The sequence below is a fragment of the Cryptomeria japonica genome, chromosome 10, assembly GCF_030272615.1.
Source record: "Cryptomeria japonica chromosome 10, Sugi_1.0, whole genome shotgun sequence".
NCBI lineage: Eukaryota > Viridiplantae > Streptophyta > Pinopsida > Cupressales > Cupressaceae > Cryptomeria > Cryptomeria japonica.
Window position 1 is genome coordinate 428,405,081 of NC_081414.1, and position 22,566 is coordinate 428,427,646.

Here is a 22,566-nt window from a genome sequence, read left to right on the forward strand (position 1 = left end):
GTGTAATTGTTAACCATCCTCTGCGGGCAATGTAAGGTGGGTCTAGTCTATGCTTGTGTGCGAGCTGGAAGATTATATTATGTAGTTCCATTCTTTGCTTGTGTGCAAGATGGAAGATTATGATTATGATTCTCCTCCCTAATTAAGAGGGAGTGTTGTTTGTAATTAGGGATGGCAGATTCCAATTGCCTTGGGCAACATTGGAATCCGCCTAAGGGTCTGGTCCCTCTTCTAGCGTGTAGGGCTGGGCCCTATACCTCACGACACATCTTTAAGAACCCCCACACTACACCACGCCACATGCAAAGGTCCAACCCTATTAACAATGCATTTTGGATTAAAGGGAAAATAATGTAAATTAAAGGATAAGCCGACACATACATGGACAATGCACCATATAAATAAAGATACTTCTCACCTCAATCAAAAACATTTATCCTTCATTTTCCATGCGAAATATATATGTGTCTGCCATTGCGAGTTAAAGGAGGAAGATTATATCTGCCATTACAGCGAAATACCTCAGTTATATCAGCGAACTACTGCCAGTAAAAGTGTGAAATTCATTCATGAGAAGAGCGAACTGAGGTTGGAGGAGAGCAAACTGAAGTTGCAGTCCATCAAAGAGCAGACTTCATACATTACAGACCTAAGGTTTGGACCTGATTGCTGTTGGAAGGGTTAAAGGTGCAGATGTGACTACTTGATGCTTGTGAAAGTGCAGTCTTGTGGAAGACATTATCAGTCCTAAGTACAATCACCTTCAAGTACTTGAGATAAGTGTTGTAACCTTCATATGAACATAATTCATAATCAGATCTGAGGATCTTTTCTGGCTGGGTTTTTCCTCCTAGGAGGTTTTCCCAAGGTAACCGTGTCTTGTTTTTATTTTGTTCCTTTCTTTGTTATGGTTAAATCTGGAAAACTACAAACCCTTCATTTAATCAATTTAGTTAGTAATTAAATTCTGATTTTCTGAGTTTAGATTAATCTGAAAGTGCTAAAATTAACAGGTTTCTCAATGTTTTTTGTTAGGAGCTTTTCAAGTTGGCTGGCATTGAGTTGACCTCAGGGACCTGTTACCACCCCTAGAGATATGGTCAAATAGAGATAGTCAACAATTGGTGGAAGGAAAGGCATGGATCAAGTGACATTTGGGTGAGCGTTGCTACAATACCACCTATCATATGTTGATTGGGATGACTCCTTATTAAGCATTGTATGGTTATGATGTTGTGTCTTTTGTAGACTTGGCATTTGGGGATAGCATAGCTCCTAAAGCAAAGGATTAGATTCAGGAGTGGATATCCTTAAGGCCCTTAAGGATAATCTTCAGAGTGCTTTGAATCAGCAAAAGATCTATGTAGATAGGTACAAAGTTAAGAGAAGTTTTGAGGTTGGAGATTTGGTCTTCTTGTGCTTACAATCTTATAAACAGTCGTCTTTGAAAAAGAGTGGTCCGAAGAAGTTGAAGCTTTGATTCTATGGCCCTTACAGGATTGCATGGAGAGTTGGTGAAATAGCCTACAAGCTGGAGGAGCTTGATAATAGTGAAATTCATAATGTGTTCCAGGTCTTTTGTCTTAAAAGGGCACTTGGGCAGCATATCACTTCATCAATAGAGCTTCCACCATTGGATGAGGAGGACAAATTGGTCTTGATTCCTTATTTTATCTTGGATGTCAGAGAGAGGAGGTTGAGAAGCAGGGTGCTTAAGGAGTATCTAATCAGATAGAAGGATTTTCCAAGAGGATGCTATGTGGGAAGCTGAGCAGATTTTGCAGCATCATGATCTTAGATTGCTTGAGGGCAAGCAATCTTGAGAATGGACTATAATATCCCCTTTTGAGGAACAACATAGAGGACCTGTTTAGCCTATTTAATTCCCATAGGCTAATTTTGAGACATCAAGGAATAAATTAAATTAATTAATTAAAGTCATCCTATAAAGTATATTTAATGTATACTTACATATTAAATAATTTGATAAAGTGACTTAAAATCAATAAGGAAATATTAAAGTCACTTTATTAATGTAATTCAAGGAATTATTTCAAAGTGGGGATTCAAAAAGACCTTCAAGAAAGTTCTAAGGGATTTTATAAAAGGAGATTTTGGAGCTCATTTGTACATGCTTGGTTTTTATTTTCTCTATTGTGGATTTTGGAGCTTCATGTGGAGCGAAACCCAAGGATGGAAACCCTGAGGGAAATTAATTTCTGTGGTGGAAGATCTACCCTAGCCGGTTGTAGGTGGAACTACATTGGTTTCACATAGGCAAGACAATTTGTATGAATGTTTGATAAATATTTCCAGTGGCTGGTGCATTTTTAGATATCCATGTTGAGCGATGGAAATTTTCAATTCTAGCCTCTTTAATTTATTCTTTAGCTGAGCAACTGCCTTTATAATTTATTGAATGATTTTCAGATTGGATGCCATAACTAAAATTGATGACTGGAGCTGGGCATTAAATCTCTAGTGAGTTTGGGCGACTGACATTTCCAGATTTGTTGGTTGATGAAATCTTTCTTGCTGATGTTAAATTCTCTGTGGCTGGGCACTTGTGTTGAAGGGTTGGCATGGAAATAGGCGCACATTGGGCGGGGGAGTATTTTCCTCATTGGAGTGCCAAAATTAACCCTTGCCGGGCGTAGCATTTCCAGCTGCTAAATTATCACTGTGGAGGTCTATTCAATGCATAGGGCCTTCAACAAGCTGGTCAACCCATGTTAGTGGCTGGGCATGGAAGAACAGAGGCAAATCAAGGGTAGTGGCAGCCTTTAAACCTGTTTAGGAGTGGCAAAAGACAGCCACTGCAGGTTTATTTGGAATTTGATGGAGGCGTGAGTGTCTAGCAGATTTCGCGTGGCATTTGACTATCAAAGTCAGCCTTGCCGTGAAGGTTTATGTCACAGTATTTCAGATGCGTGCATTGCTATTGTTGTCCATCTAAAGTTGTAAATGCTGGTGAATATCATTGTTCCAGTTTATTGAAATAATGTTAGAACTTTTATGCTTAATATATGTGCAATTCTGTTTTCATATCAGCGGTCCTTTGTGTAAAGGTTCTGTCTTTATTCCTTATTTGTAAAAGAGCGGTTATCTCTTATTTTTTATGTATGAATGCCAAGTTTATATGAGACCATTGCAAAACAAAATTCATACAAACCTGCAAACAATAATCCATTTCATTCATGCAGAGTGTTGATAAAATTCCTGTTCAGTGCAAGTGGAAAAAGGCGAAAATTTGGTAGAAAATTGTGAAGGGTCCTTACAATGTGTGCATTTCTAATATGTTTTCATTTTTTCCCTCTATTCTTTGTGAAATGTTTGTCTCCCAAATAAGTTTTGCAACTTTATTGACATATAAAGATATTGTTTTTTTTTTCCCATTTATGGTTAAAATTGCAATTAGATAGATTAGAAAATCTAGAATATTTATGAATCATCTAAAGCTGATCCTTTCTTTCATACTATAATATTGAATATCTTGTAACATAAATGAATAGTTTTTGTATTTCCAACTCGATTTGAAATTGATTATACTTGTAGTTGATGTAGGTATTCATCTATCAGCTGGGAATGGCTGCAATAAACATATGAATGGAAGCCATCAAGTTCTAACAGAAGATATTCCCTTGAATTTTCAAGAACTACTGCACCAAGATGTAGACTCAGACGACTCCTATCCTTTGTATGATGGATATATATATTCCAATGAGTGTTTACAAGTTAGAGTGGGGCCTATCCTTCCTGGTATCCATGAATTTCCTTTGCAAGGTACGTTTGAGTCACCTACTTTTGAAAAAGTTTGATATTAATGTTTTGTTCATTTTTTCTTTTCTTTTTTACTTTAACCTTGAAGATATCAATCGCTGGAAGAACCTTTTGAGGAGTTTCCAGTTGTGTGATCTAAATAATTGAATAGGTTGAGATCAATTGTTCATGAGAGGTTATGATTCCTTGTAAATCATTGAATGCTTAATGTGTAGTAATGTTATATGAAATAGAAAGTTCAAATAAAAGTTTGTCATTCTAGATTGATGTTGTATCTTTGATTGTTTTGTTGATAGCTGTAGATGTAAGTTAACTTTAAAGAGATTTTTCTTTGGAAGTCACCTCAATGAGCATCTGTTTCTTGATTGATCTTGATAGGTAAAATGGATAGGTAATCTCTCTCTTTTTTGATAGGTAAAATGGAGGTATCAACAGGAATCCCACCCTTAAGATATCCTTTGAATTCATAGAAAAGAAAAATCCAAAAACTGTGCAAAAAATAAATGAAAACAGATCCACTTGCTTCAAAAATGCAACCTGTGATGTGATATAAATTAAAGAGTACCTATGAAATCTAATACACGCAACTCCGACCCGGCCAAAACCAAAAATGAAGGATATTCCAAGATAGAAACACATGAATAACCCAGGCCGCACAACAGAAAGCATGTGTAAGAAGACCATCACCAGGACTTTGAAGCAGAGCTGCATGTGCTAGCACCCAAAGTGCCCGCCTCTACCCTGTCTTTAATCTTTCCATTTCTGGTCACCAGGTTCAGGTCCTTTTTGATCTCCATCACCACTGATTGCTGAATATTTAAAATCTCAATAATCTTCTTGACTAACTCATACGTGATTGGTCCCATAAAGACTCATCACAGATTCACAAGTACCTCTCAAGGTCATTCTTTGCAGCATACTGCATTGCGAACTGCTTATTGTCACTTGGGCATTACTCCCTGTTCCATATTTCCTCCATTTCTGTGTTGTTCTGTGTCTCACCTTATTTCTATGCTAAATCTAAGGCCTATAGGTCCTAGTTTCTAGCTTTGCATCTTGTCGTTGGATGCAAGTAGATCCTTGATATTAGAGTAAAATTTTTGTAGTGGTCTATAACAATCACTTTAGGAGCAAAGATATCCACACAGTTATTCCAGCCACTACAAAAACAACTTTAAAAATGCATAACTTATTAGGGATGATGATTAAATGAGGCAAAATGATTTATCTATATAAATTCAATTAAAATATTAATATATGGAACAAAGGTTAATGAAAATGAAAATATATTTAAGGAAATACGAGAGAAGCAGAAGACATTCCCTCTCTCCTCTCTTGATGACAAAGGATAATAAAGGTTGATTTACCAACGTCTGATCCCAAGGGCATTGGGATTATTTAAGAGTGGTTCAAGCTAGTTGACAGCTTTTTCAATTTTAGGATTGGCGCTAGAATGGAACAACAGGTATCAAAACCAAAGCTAAAATGAACAAGAAAATAGATACCAGGTGCATGCTTAAAATTTCTTTGGATATTACCTTCTCCCCTTGAAAAACTGTATTTGAATTCTTTAGGAAAAGCCTAGGACTCAGACAAGCATTTAGCATCAATAAGTTTAGTGAAATAACAGAAAATATAATGGGAAGGTCCACAAAAAATAGGAATTGCTTAAATGCATAAAGTCCTCAAACATCACAATAGAGAGACAAAAAGTTTCGATGAACCAAAATTGTGGAGTCACATATCACTAGCCCTCAATGTGGAGAAACCAAACATATTATCTATACCACCCTTTCAATTCCCAAGGAAACAACCATGACAGAAAAGAAGATTGACAATATTTGCTTCTGGATTGCACTGTGTAAATTTTTTCATCATAACGTTTAGGATCAAACAACATGATCCATCATCAGGATGAAAGCGCAATAGTTAGAGAGCAGAATTGGGAAGATAGCAGCAGATCAAACAACATGATCCATCATCAGGATGAAAGCACAATAGTTAGAGAGCAGAATTGGGAAGATAGCTAGCAGAATTGGGAATTCTGCTTCCCAATTCTGCTAGCTATCTTCCCAATTCTGCTCTCTAACTATTGTGCTTTCATCCTGATGATGGATCATGTTGTTGATCTGAAACGTTATGATGAAAAAATTTACACACTGCAATCCAGAGGCTATCTTCCCAATTCTGCTCTCTAACTATTGTGCTTTCATCCTAATGATGGATCATGTTGTTTGATCCGAAACGTTATGATGAAAAAATTTACACAGTGCAATCCAGAAATAAATATTGTCAACATTATGGACTGGAAATCACATGACAGAAAAGAAGATTGTCAAAACATGCCTAAAAGTGACTAACATATTAAATACAGTTTTTTGAACAAAAATACCTCATAATTGGTGCCTGGATTTTAACAAATATTATTTTGTCAAATGCCAGAGGAAAAACATAAAAGAAAATACATTTTGTCCACAATTTGAAGATACCAAACTACAAATGTAGATTTCAAAGACTTGGAAAAGCTTAGACAATAAACCTCATAAGTTGTGGAAAACCATTCAAAAGATTCAACCCCATAAAATCACTTCCGAAATGAAAAGTTGAAAACAAAGAAGCTAGAATACTTGGAGGCCTGGGTGTATGCATAACTTTGTTCACAATTAGTTTGCACAAAGAAAAGCTAACATGCCCTCAATAGTAGCAGGCTACACATATAAAGTAAACAAACCTAACTACAATTTGAAAAAGGTATATCTATGCAGCCAACACCAAAAATCAGCCTCTACAGTATCATAACCCACTGATTTTTTTGCAATGTGTGTGAGTAGATGTGATGCAATTTTAGGATACAAATGGACCTACGAAAATGACCTAATAACTGAATGAAGCCATTGTTTAGGCAATAGAAAAAGACAAGAAGGTTAAGCCATATCAAGTGAAGGGAGACTAATTGTTTTAATAGTATCATGGACTATCACCTATCAAATTGAAGAGATTCGCTAGATAGTACTTTTATTATCTAAATCAGTACAGTGGGAACTATTTCTCCTATTCTTAGTAACAACACTAATCATGGCAAGAATATAACAAACTTGATTGTGGTACAACATAATGAACTTCATTTTAACTCTTTAAGTAAAATATGAAAAGTTACTACAAAAATGCATTTTTTATACCTAACAAAGATCCCCTTCAATAAAAAACCCTGTACAAATTCCATGGTAGTCTATCCACAAGCCATGTAAGAATAAACAAAACTAATGAAGTAGCCAAAACGTATTAATATGGAAAAGAACATGATAAAAAACATAGATATATAATTGTATGTAAAAGTGTTAAGTCATTTAGTAGAGAGAGGAAATCTAATATTTGTGGGAAAAGCATATCCATTGGCTTTATTACTTATTTCTGAAAAAGCCGAGACAAATCAATCAAACCACAGCAGTAGATTAACTAAGCTAGTTAAATTTTTTCCTTGCAAAATGTCAGACAAAGCCTCAATTTTGTTACACATATATTGGACCAAGGTATTTCCAGAGTATGGAATATTATTAAAATTAATCACAAGTTAGAGAGGCTCCAAATTCAGAGGAAAACTATAGAAAGATATCTTCCACTTATGAACATGACTAAGCTTCAGCAATTGTAGTTGCCCATAAATTTAGGGTCAGCAAAGGGCAAAGGTACTTGCGATCCTATTTAGTAACAAGAATAGACGTTTTAGGAAGGTTTTTATATCTTCCATAGCATTTCCACTCGTAAGAATATTCAATATATATTTGATCACAAAAATTAACTCCCCCAAACCATTATATCTATATATGAACCCCATACATTAATAACATCAGATTTACACAATAGCTAGGGAAATCAGATATTATAAGGAATGCATGTGAAACTAAGTAAAATATTGAAGGAATATGCAAATAGTCCAAACAAGAGCAATACTCTAGCTAGACTACTCTATAATATCTGACCATTTGAAATAGGTTTAAAGTATAGTCAAGAGTTAAACCAAATAGTGCAATATCATTAAAGAAATGCACCAAACTTTCTGTTGGTGTCTGTTTTATCATCTACCAAACATTAGGATAGGATACCCGAAGGTATTCTATCCTCTCCTGAAAAATCACTACTGATTCCAAGGTCTATATGTGCGAACAAGCGACTTTAGTGGAATAGCTTCTTGGGTAGTGTATGCTGAAATTTTCAAGGGGGACTTACGTTTGACAAGTATTCTTTTGAACTGCTGAACTTAGATGGATTTAGCAATTTAGGCTCTTCTTTTTTTTTTTTGGGATTTAGACTTTCAAAAGAAAGGGAAAAAGAGATAGGGTTTGAGGAGGTTAATCTAATCCTACGAATTCTGGAGACGGTATTAACTGGGTGCTCTCGAGAAACCAAACCTTGCTTCGCCACACTAGGGACAACTACACAAGGCTGGTGCAATCTTCAATGGGTTGTGCTTATGATCGAGATGTTGGGATCGTACACTCAAGAAAAAGAGTGGATTTCAGATGCTATGATACGTGCTGACACCCTGGTAGAAAACTTAGTATCAGCGCATGAGGCAACTTCTTTGTTGATTGATCGTATCCAAGATCTATCATCCAATTGGGAAGAAGTGGATGAAATTCAGAATGAAATACTCCCTCACCTAAACGTTATCCGAGGCATGTCAAAGAAGAGCTTAGTGGATGCAGGCATCATACAGATAGGAGACAGGTACGACTTCGGCACGTGGTACTATGCTCTGGTCACTCGGATTGAGGTCCTGAAGAAATCCGAGACCAAGTGTTTTGAGACAGAGGCAAGGGTTAGAGAGATCCTGGGAAAGGTATTCCGGGTGGCGTCAGAGATCTAGCAGAAGGAAAGCCTAAGGGAGAAACATTTACAAGCAGAGAACCTGAGAGCCAGGATTCAGACAAGCTTCTTCCGAGATTTAGGGATGATTGACAAAGGCGATCTTTCTAAGATTGCAAACTTCCTCTCCATCGATGACAACTTCCTCACCCAAGCGGTGGAGTGGGAAGGCATCCTTGCTACATGCACCGACAATGTGGATCTCGTCGACTTCCAAATTGGAGGTTTGCCAAGTGTCACTATGGAGGAGGTCAAGCTCGTGGTGTCCAGATACGTTGAATCTCTGAAAGAGGAAAGTGGCCACTCACCTCAATAAAATTAGTAGTTGCCCCACTTGTCACTCTTTCATTTGCTTGAACTGATAGTATTTCGGGAAACCCTAATTAGGGTTTAGGACTTTCAATCATGGCCCTTGATCACTGTTTGATCTCGGCCATTCATTTATTTTTTGAGAAACTATATAAGGTTGCCTCCTCTCATTTGAAAAGGGTGAGGTTTTTGATGTATTGTTGCTTAAGGTCATTTCCAGATAATATATTGCATGTGCGCTGCTTTGTAATCTCTATTATTTGAATGATTTGCATGGTTTCAATTGCCTCAACACTTAGTTAAAATTAACTTAGATTTGCTTTCATTGTTGTTAATTCGAATGAAGGATTTGATAAGTGTCAATTGATGGTGTATCTCCGCTCATACTTTTGGTGTATGGATGATTTCCATCTCACCGTGCAAAGTTAGTCTGAGCCCATCCCCTGTGCATCCCAACATCTCGATCATAAGCACAACCCATTGAAGATTGCACCGGCCTTGTGTAGTTGTCCCTAGTGTGGCGAAGCAAGGTTTGGTTTCTCGAGAGCACCCAGTTAATACCGTCTCCAGAATTCGTAGGATTAGATTAACCTCCTCAAACCCTATCTCTTTTTCCCTTTCTTTTGAAAGTCTAAATCCCAGAAAATCCCCAAAAAAGAAAGAAGAGCCTAAATTGCTAAATCCATCTAAGTTCAGTAGTTCAAAAGAATACTTGTCAAACGTAAGTCCCCCTTGAAAATTTCAGCATACACTACCCAAGAAGCTATTCCACTAAAGTCGCTTGTTCTCACATATAGACCTTGGAATCAGTAGTGATTTTTCAGGAGAGGATAGAATACCTTCGGGTATCCTATCCTAATGTTTGGTAGATGATAAAACAGACACCAACATAAAATGGCGCTAGAAGGAGGGCTTGATCATTATCAAGTCTTCACCAGCTGAACTCGAGTTTGTACTTGTAGAAGTCATCCACAACTTTTTCTTTACCCTCCTCCCACGCACCAACATAAAATGGCGGTAGAAGGAGGGCTGAACAATTGACATCTAGATTCTATCAATTTATGCTTGAGGGAGTAACTTTAAGGACCTTTTTTTTTTAACCCTCCTCTCAAGTGCAACATAAAATGGCGCTAGAAGGAGGGCATTACCAACAAAACAACTTTCTGAGTAGTTGAACTCCAGATTCTACCAATTCATACTTGTGAGCAATTACCCAGAGCTTTTTAACCCTCCTCTCAAGCGCAACATAAAAGGGCTTGATCATCGTCAAGTTTTGACCAGCTAAAGTAACCTATTCTGGATAGTAGATATGAGGCAGCATGGTATTGCCGCATGAATTCCCATTCAATCTGCCTCTTGAACAACCTGAACAAGGACTAAATCAGTCCTGCATTACAGATCAATTGCGAGCACTTGCTTGGAAGTCCAAAGTAAATTACTCTCAGTTCAGGCAAGTAAGTCACGTGGTTGCCAAAGAAGAAGAAAAGGGAAGACAAATAGAGACTGTGATCAAAGAAAATCTAGAGAGACAAAGGATTTCTATCCTTCACAAGCAAGTTTTGAAAGAAATCCTACAATTTTCTTCCCAGTCCACTAACATGGTGAAAGATGGGTCTGCCCATCAATCCTCCTGAACTAGGAAGAGACCCCGAACCAGGGATACAACCAAATTTGAGCTTCAACAACGAACAAGAAGACATCATCACTGAGTTATATAGCTTAGCCTGGTCCGTGAAAAGAAATTATCCTGACTGGTGTTGGATGTGCTTCATCCTAGAAGAAGAAGAAGATATTGCTAACCGCATCGACGCACAAAATCAGAGAGAACAAGAGGAAGTTAATCCAGCCGCTGAACCTGCTCCTGCACCGCCTCAGCAAGAATAAACGCTACGTTGGATTGCATAAGTTCTTTCGCCCCGGATAAATTTCAGAGGATCCTCAGATCAGCACAAGGTTCATCCAAAGAGTTCGTAGAATTGGAACGACCCACCAGATCTAGACAAAAAAGAGAAGTTTCGCTAGAGAAAGGAGAGAATCAAGCAGAAGAAGAAAGACTAGAGGTGGAAGACATTTCCAATCTATTCCGAACCCCCTCCCCTCAAGTCCCAAGCACTTCACCTACAGTCTCCTCTACACCAATTGTCCAACAAGTTCAGCCAGTGCTTTCCCCAGCAAACATCCCAATGGCGTGGCGTCCGGCCAATGCGTCCCCTATGGTCTTCACCGCCTATAATGCAATGCCAAAGAGCCCTGAACACTTCTGTTCTAGGTTTCATAGTGGTGACCTGAGTCGCTCAGCTGATGAACATATCAAGATTTTTGAAGATCTCCTGCATAATAGAGATATCCAGCATGAAGACGTGGCTTGTAGGTTGTTTCCTTACACCTTTGATGAAGAAGCCTCTCACTGGTATATCCACCTGCCAGCTGACTCCATTCATAATTGGCAAGAGATGAAAGATATCTTCTTAGAAAAATTCAGATCGCCAATCTCTCCCTCTGAATTATATCGACAATTTGTGGAAATAAGAAGACAAGAACATGAACCTATTAGCACTTTCAATAATAGGTTTCACAAAGCATATACAAGACTGAGAGATCCCTACAACCTGAATAATGCTGCTGCACTACTAGTTTACTATGCAGCATTGGACCGCCTCACTTCCATGTTTGTAAAAACAAAATGCACCCCCCCAACCAATTTAAAAGAAGCCTATGCTTCAGCTATTTCAGTCAGCAATGATCTGGAAGTAGGTGCCGCTACAGGACCCTTGAACTATCTGGGAAATCTTGCGGCACAAGGACAAGTCCAAAATATCAATAGAGCGTTGTCTCAGAATACTCCAGTGATGAACCCAATTCCTATGGCCAGTAATCAGTTGGTTCTTCACCCTGGAAATCCTGTCTCACAAGTACCACCGCCGCAGTCGGTATACCTCCAAAACGCGACAACTTCTAGTCGGACCTCAGAGGAGAAAGAAGAAATGAGGGAATTAATCAATCAAGTAAAGAAATTGTCGACGGAGGTAACCTATTTGAAAGGACAGAACAACCAAATGCAGAGAAATTATCAAGGAAATCATCCAGGACAAGGTTCTTCCGGATATGCAAGAGACGGTCAAAATTTCCAAAGAGACGGTCAGAACTACCAAGGGAATAATCAGAATTTCCGAAACAATAATCAGGTTCCCCAGAAGAGAACATGGAATACTGGGCCCAACAACGGTACTGTACCATCCCCTTTGGATAGCCAACCTGTTGCAGATAGTCGTCTCGCAGACAAAGTATTCCTAGCAGAAGCCGCACTATCAGGATGGTGTAGGCTGCACAGTACTGATCAGCATTCCGAGTTACAATGCCATGAATTCCAGGTAGCAGTAGACATTTTCCAAAGCGAGAGAAGGAATTCAGGAGTAGAAGAAGCTCCGCCGACTGGGTATGAGATTGTTCCTGTAACTAGATATGATCAGGCTTTGGTCATAGAAAACGTCAGGTCCCCATTCCAGAATGGTTCATCATACCAGCCTAGCCAGAGATTCTCACCTGCGTCTACTAATAGCCCCGTGGAACCGCCACAAGATCAAGTTAAGCCTGAAGTCCAATTAGTATCGAACCAGCCAACCACTGTCAATGGCTATAACTTCCCCCCATTATATGATATTGTTCTAGTTGAAGGCACAAGGGAAGTACAAGCATTCCAACAAACGTCCGGAAATCAACCTCGTGTATACCAAAGGAATGCTCGATACAATGAGCCTTTAACCACATCTATTCCTCCCAACAACTTTCAGACCCCACCAAATCCCAATGCCACCAATGCACCAACACCTCCTAGGGATTCTCCTGAATATCACCAGCAGAATGTCCAACCCAGTAGTTCAAAACCTGTCAGTTCCCATCAAGTTGACCAAAGGCGACTAACAGATCCCCAGCTAGGGCCCGTTCACACCTTGACCAAAGACAGCCCTAAGGAGGAATTAAAGAGGCTAAGTTCATTTGTGTTAGAAGAATTCAAAAGGATAAAAGTCAGTCTGCCTTTGATTGAATTGATGAAATTCCACGAAATAAGAGAAACAATCTTCGGTAGTATTACTGAAGCTGGGGCACCAAGAATCCCTCAACCAAATGCCGTACATAGAGGAACGGTCAATGTTCCCGCTAATAGCAATATTGTGTCATCCGATGCCCCCCAACAATCTCCAAATTTTGTAGGCATGATGCAGACTTCAGTTGAAAATCAGGAAAGCATCACACCAGAAGAAGTCCTCATGGACACAAACATATTCCAAGAAGAAATTCTAGCAAAAGGATTATCACAAAGCTCACACAGTGGGGATTCTCCCTTCAAAGAGCAAGAAGAGGAACCAGGAAAGAACCAAGTAGTTTTCTACCAAGGGAAAGATGAACCTGCTCCATTCTTGTTGTCGGTGAGGATATTTGGTAAAATGTTGCATAATTGCCTAGTAGACTCTGGGGCCTCCAGCAATGTAATGCCATTCGCCGTTTGTCAAAAATTAGGGCTTGTTCCGGCAAAGACTAATAAGAAAGTCACACAATTAGATAAGACTGAGGTACCGGTGATGGGAGAGCTCAACAATATTCACATGCAATTGGCAGCAGACCCGAGAGTGCAAAGTTGTATCGATATCTCTGTCGTGGACATCCCAGATGGATATGGCATGTTGTTAAGTAGGGATTGGTCTAGAAGACTGAATGGATACATTTCCACTGACTTCTCTCACATGTGGTTGCCATGGAAAGGGGTTCCCAATCAAATCAAAATTGATAGTACCCCAAGACTCAGACTAATGATTACAGAATATGGAGAAAATAACGAGATATTGTTCCTTGAAACAGACCTAGGGTCTTATACACCTAGGGCGAATGAAATTCTGACACTACAAACTTCCTCCATAGGGGAAACCAATGTAGACCTTTCCGACTTCACAGTGATGGACGATCCGGATAAAGAGAAAAGATTGTTCGAGAGTTTCAAAGAATTCATATGGACGAACGTGTGTCGGAGAGCTGAAATGAGGAGTAAGATTCATGAGCTATTGCTGACCAATTGGTGTCGGGTTCACGACGCATCTCATTCAGAATTCACTTGTAAAGAATGTCACAAAGCAATCATAGAGGTTCGTCGGATGCTACAGCAATTTGCAGATCTCGGAAGTGACACTAAGAGTAGACAAGTCCATCGGGGATTCTCCGAGCCTCAACAGAATATAGAGATAAATATGGAGGAAGATCAACTACAAGATCGTCGAAGACGCACCTTTGAAATACAAGCTTCACCATCTTATCGTACAATCGAACAAGAGGTTGAAGGTGAGATCAGTCAGATATTAGAAAAATTCAACATGGAAACTCAAACTCCACCACCCCCACAGGAGGAAATGGAAGAGCCAGCTTCAGTATGGTCTCAACATGAAGAGGCAACATGGATCCTAAGGTTTGACGGATCCTATTCCAAAAGGGGGGCAGGAATTGGTTTTAAGTTAACCAGTCCTGATGGGGAGATGTTTCTCATAGCTCGTCGACTCCAATACCCCTGCACTAACAATGTAGCTGAGTATGAGTCGCTAGTTCATGGATTATTGTTCGCCATAAGCAAGGGAGCTAAAACGGTACAAGCCTACGGTGATTCAGAGATAGTGGTCAAGCAAGTGAGAAAGCAATATGTTTGCCATGATAAGAGATTGTCCCACTACCGTAACAGAGTCTGGGATCTTCTGGAAAGCTTTGACGCCTTCGACATCCGGTCAGTTGGGCGAGCAGATAACCAAATTGCGAACACGTTAGCTCAAGTAGCCAGTTCACTAGAACCTCTTACCATAGGAAACATGGATCATCTGTCCATAGAGTTGTCACTGAATCCCTCAATCCCAGACAACATCACTAATTTTCAAGTATTCGAAGACGATGGTCAAATCCAAGAATTTTTAACAAGCTCAGACATATTTGCAGCCCAAATGATTGATGAGGAGGAAACAGAAGAAGAAGCAGAGTTGGATGATGACGGAGTTTTGAACTTGAAAACAAATTTCATCCCTAAAGGAATGATACAGTTGGAAAGAATGTATGATCAGGACCAAATTAATGAGACAAAAGGTCAGAAAACTAATGGTGACAAATTTGAAAAAGTAAATATGGGGACGGAGGACAATGCCAAAAATGTGTACGTAGGCAAAATTTGTACACCAGAAGAAAGGGTCGGAATAATTCAAGCCTTAAAAGAATACTCCGATATCATAGCATGGAGTTACGAGGACCTAAGGACCTATGATACTTCTGTCATTACCCACACGATCCCCTCAAACGAGACAGTAAACCTTTCCGGCAACGCTAGAGACTAGTCAACCCATTACTGGAACCTCTTGTACACCAAGAAGTCAAAAAGTTGCTAACAGCAGGGATCATATTTCCAGTACGCCATTCGACGTGGGTCGCCAACTTGGTCCCAGTCAGGAAGAAGAATGGAGAAATTAGACTGTGCGTCGATTTCCAAAATTTGAACAAAGCCTCTGGAAAAGACAATTACCCTCTGCCGTCCCTTGACGAAGTATTACAAATTGTGAATGGTTCACAGATGATGTTCTTTCTAGACGGATACTCAGGTTATAATCAAGTACTTGTGGAATATGAAGATAGATTGAAAACCGCGTTCACTACAAAATGGGGAACATTTGCTTACAAAAGAATGCCCTTTGGGCTGATCAACGCTGGAGCCACGTTCTAGAGAGCTATGGATATCGCCTTCAGAGAGCTAATTGGGAGGAGTATAATCATCTACATGGATGATCTTACTGTATTCTCAAAGGAAAGAGAGAGTCACGTTAAAGACCTAAGGAGGATATTCCAAAGATGCTGGAGGTATGGGATTTCCTTAAACCCAAAGAAATGCATATTTGGGGTCACCGAAGGCAAACTATTAAGACACCTGATCACAGAGAAAGACATATTGATTGACCCTGAGCGTATTGATGCTATTTCAAGGATCAGTTTGCCATCCAGCCAGAAGGAGCTGAGGTCTTTCTTCGGAAAGATTAATTTTGTCAGAAAATTTATCACCGGTTTCGCTGAGATAGTAAAACCTTTAAATGAGATGTTGAAAAAGGGTGCAAAGATGGAATGGACACTGTCATCAAAGAAAGCATTTGAAGAAATCAAATTGGCTATAGCTGACGCGCCAGTTTTGGTCAGTCTAGACTACACTAAGCCATTCTACTTGTACTCCTTTGCATCTAAACATTCGTGCACCGCAATACTCACGCAGTGAATTGAGGAAAAGGAAGAGCATCCTAGAGCCTTTATGAGCTCGCCTCTCAAGGATGCAGAATTGAGATACCCTAGTGTTGAAAAGCAAGCTTATGCCTTGGTGAAGGCTGTCAAGAAGTTTAGGCACTATATATTAAGGACTAAGATCTTCGCCATTGTACCTGATGCAGAACGAACTAGGGGAAAGGCGAGGAAAGTGGGTCGCCACCATCCAAGAATATGATGTAGAGTTACAACCGATGAAATTAGTTCGAGGGCAGTCTCTAACGCAAACTATAGCAGTCGAAGGACCTGGACTAATACAACAGGCATATGTCTTGACTGATGTCTCTCAGAAAGAATGGTACTATGATATCTTGTCATATTTAACAGACCACAGATACCCCGCTCCCATGAATTCTGCATAGAAACGAGCCTTCAGACTCAAATGCCAGCGATATATGCTCCAGGGATCAGTGCTCTACAGAAAGAATCATGAAGGTATATACCTTCGATGTGTCGGATACGACGAGGCCAAGAGAATAATAGAACATTTTCATTCCAAGTTTGGAACGGGCCACGGAGGGAGTCAAGCCACTGCCTTTCAAATCTTAAGGGCAGGATATTATTGGCCTACTGTTTTTAAGGATGCCCATGAACACGTAAAGACATGCCACATTTGCCAGGTTGCCGCTATTAGAGACAAGAACCCCACAATGCCATTACAACCAATCACAGAGGTAAGACCATTCGCCATGTGGGGGTTAGATTTTATTGGAGCAATAAACCCACCGTCATCCTCGCAGCACAAGTACATCCTGACAGCAACCGATTACTGCACCCGGTGGTCTGAAGCTCAGGCATTGAAGAACTGTACGACAGACACAGTGATCAAGTTCCTTGAAGAGAACATTATCACCAGATTTGGATGCCCTCATGCTCTAGTGTGCAATAATGGTTCTGCCTTCACTTCTCTAAAGTTTTCCAACTGGGCATTCGATTATGGCATCACTTTGAAATTCTCATCGAATTATTACCCCCAAGGTAATGGACTGGCAGAGTCAACCAACAAAAATTTGCTCAATGTGATCAAGAAGTTGCTTGATAAGAACCCGAGAGATTGGCATACACAATTGAGGTTTTCTCTATGGGCAGACAGAACGAGAGCTAAGAAATCTCTAGGCACTTCCCCATACCACCTGGTCTACGGACAAGACCCGATTTTCCCTATTCAACTAAGGATCCCGACTCTAAAGTTCATGCAAGAATTTTTGGATCCAAAAGAGTGAGTCCAAGTTCGTCTCTCCCAACTGCTTTTTCTAGAAGAACAAAGAGATCAAGCCTTGGAGAAGTTTGCCAAGTACCAAGGGACAGTCAAAAGATGGTTTGACAGACGAGCCACTATGAAAGCATTCAGGATCTCGGATCTGGTCTTGTATTGGGATAAACCCCATGAATGAAAAGGGGATCACGACAAGTTCGATTGCTTATGGAAGGGACCATACCAAATTGCCAAGATACTGGGAGAGAACGCTTTCAGATTAAAGACTTTGACAGGTGATGACATTCCTTTGCCCATTAATGGGCAATTCCTGAAACATTATTTCATGCCTTGAGTTCCGTGGTGGAATTCGTTTGTACATAGCTAGGGTAGTTTTTGCTTTGGTTGTGTGTCTAGTTTAGTTGTTTTCCTTTCCTTAGTTTAGTTTGCTTTGTCAGCTTAGTTGCTTTCGCCTGCTTCCGCGTGGTTTAGTTTAGTAATAAAGGAGGATTCCCTTTGGTGAGAAGGTGATGTTGCTAAAACATGCACACATTGGTTTGACCCCGCTAAGCTATGTTCAGGGTATTCCTTTGATGAATATTTATGAAGATCTTTTAAAATTTTTAGATTAATTGTCTCTAAAGTATCTCGAAGCTAGGACGAACATTTGACTAGAAAGGGAATCATCAGTTGTATCTCGACACTGAGTCTTTTGATCATTATATTTTTGTACACTTTAAGAATCCTCTGAGTCATTTTTGATCTCCCACAGTGAAGTTATGGCAAGAAAACATAAGAAAATTCGTCAAAAGTCTTACTTCAGTGCTACTATAATACTCAAGCCCATGGTACGCTTCATTGCTTACACGTCAAAGTGTGGAAATATGTGAAAAGAAAAAAAAAGAATATCAAGAAAGAACAAGAGAAAAAAAATAAAAAATCAAAACACTTGGCGTTTGAGGTGTGCGGAAATCTCTATAGGTGTATCCTTCAAATCAAAGTATAAATCGCCGGAAGTAGAGCAATCTCCGTGAGATTATAGAGATAACTTCGCCGGGGCTATGGACGCTCGCTGGCAGTGAGGCTCTATCCAGGGATGCTTTTGGAGTAAGGCAAAGCACTTAAAATTATGCAACTTGCCATGATGGAACCAAAGAGTCATAATGATCTTAAGAGACGGGAATTAATGCATTTTTGCACACACTTATAATTGAAGGATGAAAGATCTTGATACAACTTAGGATTCCTCTTTCCTTTTTGAATGCCCTTCCAAGCCGGCAGGTAAGTTAGTTATAATTAATTTTTGATTCTAAATGATCAGAATGGGTTTTATCCTAGGAATATTCAAGAACATTCCTCTCGTGGAGTCGCCAGATGTTGTGACCTTTTTCACACATCGCCCCATTGCAAATGGGGACCCTCTCTTTTCCTGCTTTCTAGGATTTTGTTAGTATCCTGTGACCTTTTGCTGCAGTTTCACCAAGCCTTGTCCAGTTCAGAGCATTTCAGGCCCTGACGATTGAAAGTTAGTTTTTGCAAGTTATGTGATTCTGAAGTGTGAACGCCACCAGAGTGCTTAGGGAGGCCAAAGGACGAAGATTGCAATTGATTTGGACGAATTTGGACAACTTTCTATTTTTAGAAAGTTTGCTTTTTTGCTTTTTCCTATTTTTTAGGAAGTTTTGTTTTTGGCATTTTTAGCCCGATCCCCGCTATGGCTATTTTTAGAAAGTTTTTCCTATTTTTTAGGGATGCTTGCTTTTTGCTTTTTCGGGAGGGGAACCTAGGGTTTACACTTGTAATACTGACCTGCCTCGACCGGAACTCGAAAATTCCAAGTTTTGACCTAAAAAAGCTGAATCCCTAGATTTTAGGCTTTTTGCTTTTTCTGGGATGCAAACCTAGGGTTTACACTTGCACCATCGACCAGCTTCGACTAGATCTCGAAAATTCCAAGTTTTGACCTTAAAAAGCTAAATCCCTAGATTTTAGGCTTTTTGCTTTTTCCGGGATGCAAACCTAGGGTTTACACTTGCACCATTGACCAGCTTCGACCGGAACTCGAAAATTCCAAGTTTTGACCTAAAAAAGCTAAATCCCTAAATTTTAGGCTTTTTGCTTTTTTAGATGATCCACCTAAGCACGGATTTCAAATTTCAAGTTAATCTGGTTAAATTAGATTAAACTGTGAAATTCTGAAATTTCTTTGAAAATTCTTCTAAGTCTGGCTAACAAGGGTTTTGAAGTGTTTTTGCAGGTTCATCATGAAGGCTGAGGAGGCCATGTGGGCGCCTTGCCTAAAGTTCGCCATGAGTTTGGAGGTCACATGGATGCCCACTCCAAAGTCCGCCCAAGATCAAAGGAGGTCACATGGGTGCAAGGCTTGAAGCCCGCCCAAGGCATAAGAGGGGCCATGAAGGAGGTAACTCCAAAGTCCGCCCAGCCATGAAGAGGCCAAGCTAAAGTCCGCCATGCCCATGAAGGGGCCATGAAGAGGCCAATCTAAAGTCCGCCCATGTTTGAAGGGGCCACGAAGGAGCACTCTCCAAAGTCCGCCCAAGGTTGGGAGGCTAAGGAGGAGGAGTGATCAAAGTCCGCTCAAGGAGGAGAAGCACTAGAAGTTCGCCCAAGATGGAGAAGACACCAAAGTCCGCCATAGTCATGTGGAAACCTTGCTAGAAGTCCGCCCAATATGCTAAGTCAAGCAAGAGGAGCCTTGTCTAAAGTCCGTCCCACCTAAGGAGACCATGGAGGAGCAAGGGTTGAAGTCCACCCAAGTCTATGGAGGTCACATGGGTGCCCAGCCAGAAGTCCACCATGTGCTGAAGAGACCATGATGGCCAGCTAACACCAAAGTCCGCCCAAGCAAGGGGAAGGATGCCTAAGTCCGCCAAGGGTTAAGGAGGTCATGATGGAGCACTCTGCAAAGTCCGCCCAATGAGGAGAGGTCACCAAAGTCCGCCATAGGCTAGGAGATACCTGAGGAGAGGTCACCAAAGTCTGCCCAAGGTTGAAGGGGCCATGAAGAGGCCAAGCTAAAGTCCGCTAAAGCTTAAGAAGCCATGAAGGGGCTAAGGTTGAAGTCCGCCCAAGGTTGGAGAGGTCACATGAGTGCTAAGGTTGAAGTCCGCCCAAGGAGAAAAGAGACCATGAAGGTGCTAAGGCCAAAGTCCGCCCCACCTTGATGGAGGTCATGTGGGAGCAAGGGTCAAAGTCCGCCCCAATGCCTTAGTTAAATTTTCACTTTAATGAAGGGGCCATGAAGAGGCCACCAAAGTCCGCCCAATGTGGAGAGCCTTGCCTAAGGAGGCCATGGAGGAGTCAACATCAAAGTCCGCCCCAATGCCTAAGTAAATTTTTCACGTTAATAGAGGCCACGAAGGAGTTCTAGACAAAGTCCGCCATACCTTGGAGAGGTTGGCAAAATTCGCCAAAATTTGAAAAAGATGGGGATAAAATTCGAAAATCAACCTACACATGGAAGGTCAAACAATGTCAACAAAATCCATAGGGATTTCAAATTAAATCCAAAATGAAGAAATATCTAAAAAAAGAAAAATCCTCAAAATAAATCCAAAATGGAAAGTTTTTTTCGAGAATATTGAGGGAATATTAAAAATTTATTGAGATATTAATTCAAAATGGAAAGTTTTTTTGAAAGGGAATATTGGAGGATTAATGAATATCTTCAAACTTAAATCAAAATGGAAAGTTTATTTAGAATTAGAAGTATGAGTTGGATGATTTTAGGGGTTTTTCTTAAAACTTGTCTACAAATACTTCATTATCAAATTCATTATTACATCAAGAAGTTCAAAATTACTAAGGAGAGCTTAGTAAAGTATGTCAGTTTGAAGATCATCTGGAGGAAATTCTAGATATTGCTGGGAGTGGGATAATATTGTTTTTTGGCAGAAGGCTTACAGATTTATGGAGAAAGGCATCTTTCTGAATTTTCTCCATATTTTGGAGAAAAGTCTAGCCTTATTCCTATCCAAGTCAGAGGTGAAATTAAAATTGTGAATTTTTTGAATATTTTCCAGAATTTAATAAATGATTTCTTTCGAAAATTTTGGAGGTGAAAATTCAATTTTTTTGGTTAAGTATGAAAGTTTTTTTGAAAATTTTAACACTTGATGGTAACTTCAACCGACCTCAAGGCTGAGGGTCTGGAGGTGAAAATTCAATTTTTTTGGTAAGTATGAAAGTTTTTGAAAATTTTAACACTCGATGGTAACTTCAACCGACCTCAAGGCTGAGGGTCTGGAGGTGAAAATTCAATTTTTGTGCCTAAGTATGAAAATTTTCGAAAGTTTTAACACTTGATGGTGACTTCAACCAGCTTCAAGGCTGAGGATCTGGAGGTGAAAATTCAACTTTTGTGGCTAAGTATGAGAGTAAAAAAGATGGAAAATTTTCCAACACTTAGACATTTCGCGGCCCCGTTATTTTTTTTCTAAATTCTGCAGAATTTTTTCTAACTTAAAGTTTTTATCATTCATCTGCATGTCTTAAGTACCATGAAGTTCCAGGTAGATAAAGATGCTCCTCCAGAGTCAAGGATGACTTCCAAGTGGAAGAACATCAGTGACACCAACCTCGGACACATCAATCTGAGGGAGTTTAAGAAGCGAATGTTTGGTTTGGACAACCTTGTGCCTACCACCATTGCGCGGAAAATATGAAGAGTGGTATCGTGCACGCTACCGGCTTCCTCCCCACCATGCAGTGCAATGAACTAGTAGTTAAATGTGCCAAACACTACAACCCCATCAGTAAGGATATTGTTGCACCTGATGGAAGAGTGTTGGCGAATGTCAGCGATGAGGCCATCAGAGAGGCCTTCAGGATCCCTGAGTACCACAACACAGTATATATGACCAAGGATGAAGCTGACAGTCTGTACCATGATCACCTGGAAGAATATGATGCCATAGTTAATCATTCCTGGCTAGACAAGCCGAGGAAGGGCGCCTCTAAACTCCAGAGAAAGAGCCTAGTGCGAGCATACTTCAAGGAGGACATTGGGGACATGATTGTCTTGCTCAATAGAATAATAGGAAATCCTCAGGGAGCTCCATTCGAACCCT

The 22,566-nt window shown here is 40.0% G+C and overlaps 1 protein-coding gene across 4 annotated transcripts in view; it reads left to right on the plus strand.

The window, feature by feature from the left end:
- The window catches only part of LOC131075709 (uncharacterized), a 101,356-nt gene that overhangs the window by 48,248 nt on the left and 30,542 nt on the right, over positions 1 to 22,566 (plus strand). For 2 of the 4 annotated variants that reach the window (XM_058012584.2, XM_058012598.2), the window contains exon 2: positions 3,556 to 3,783. In XM_058012584.2, the coding sequence (XP_057868567.1) occupies positions 3,556 to 3,783 (228 nt within the window). The remainder of the gene's footprint in view (positions 1 to 3,555; positions 3,784 to 22,566) is intronic. The other 2 variants (XM_058012588.2, XM_058012592.2) reach the window with 1 other exon arrangement.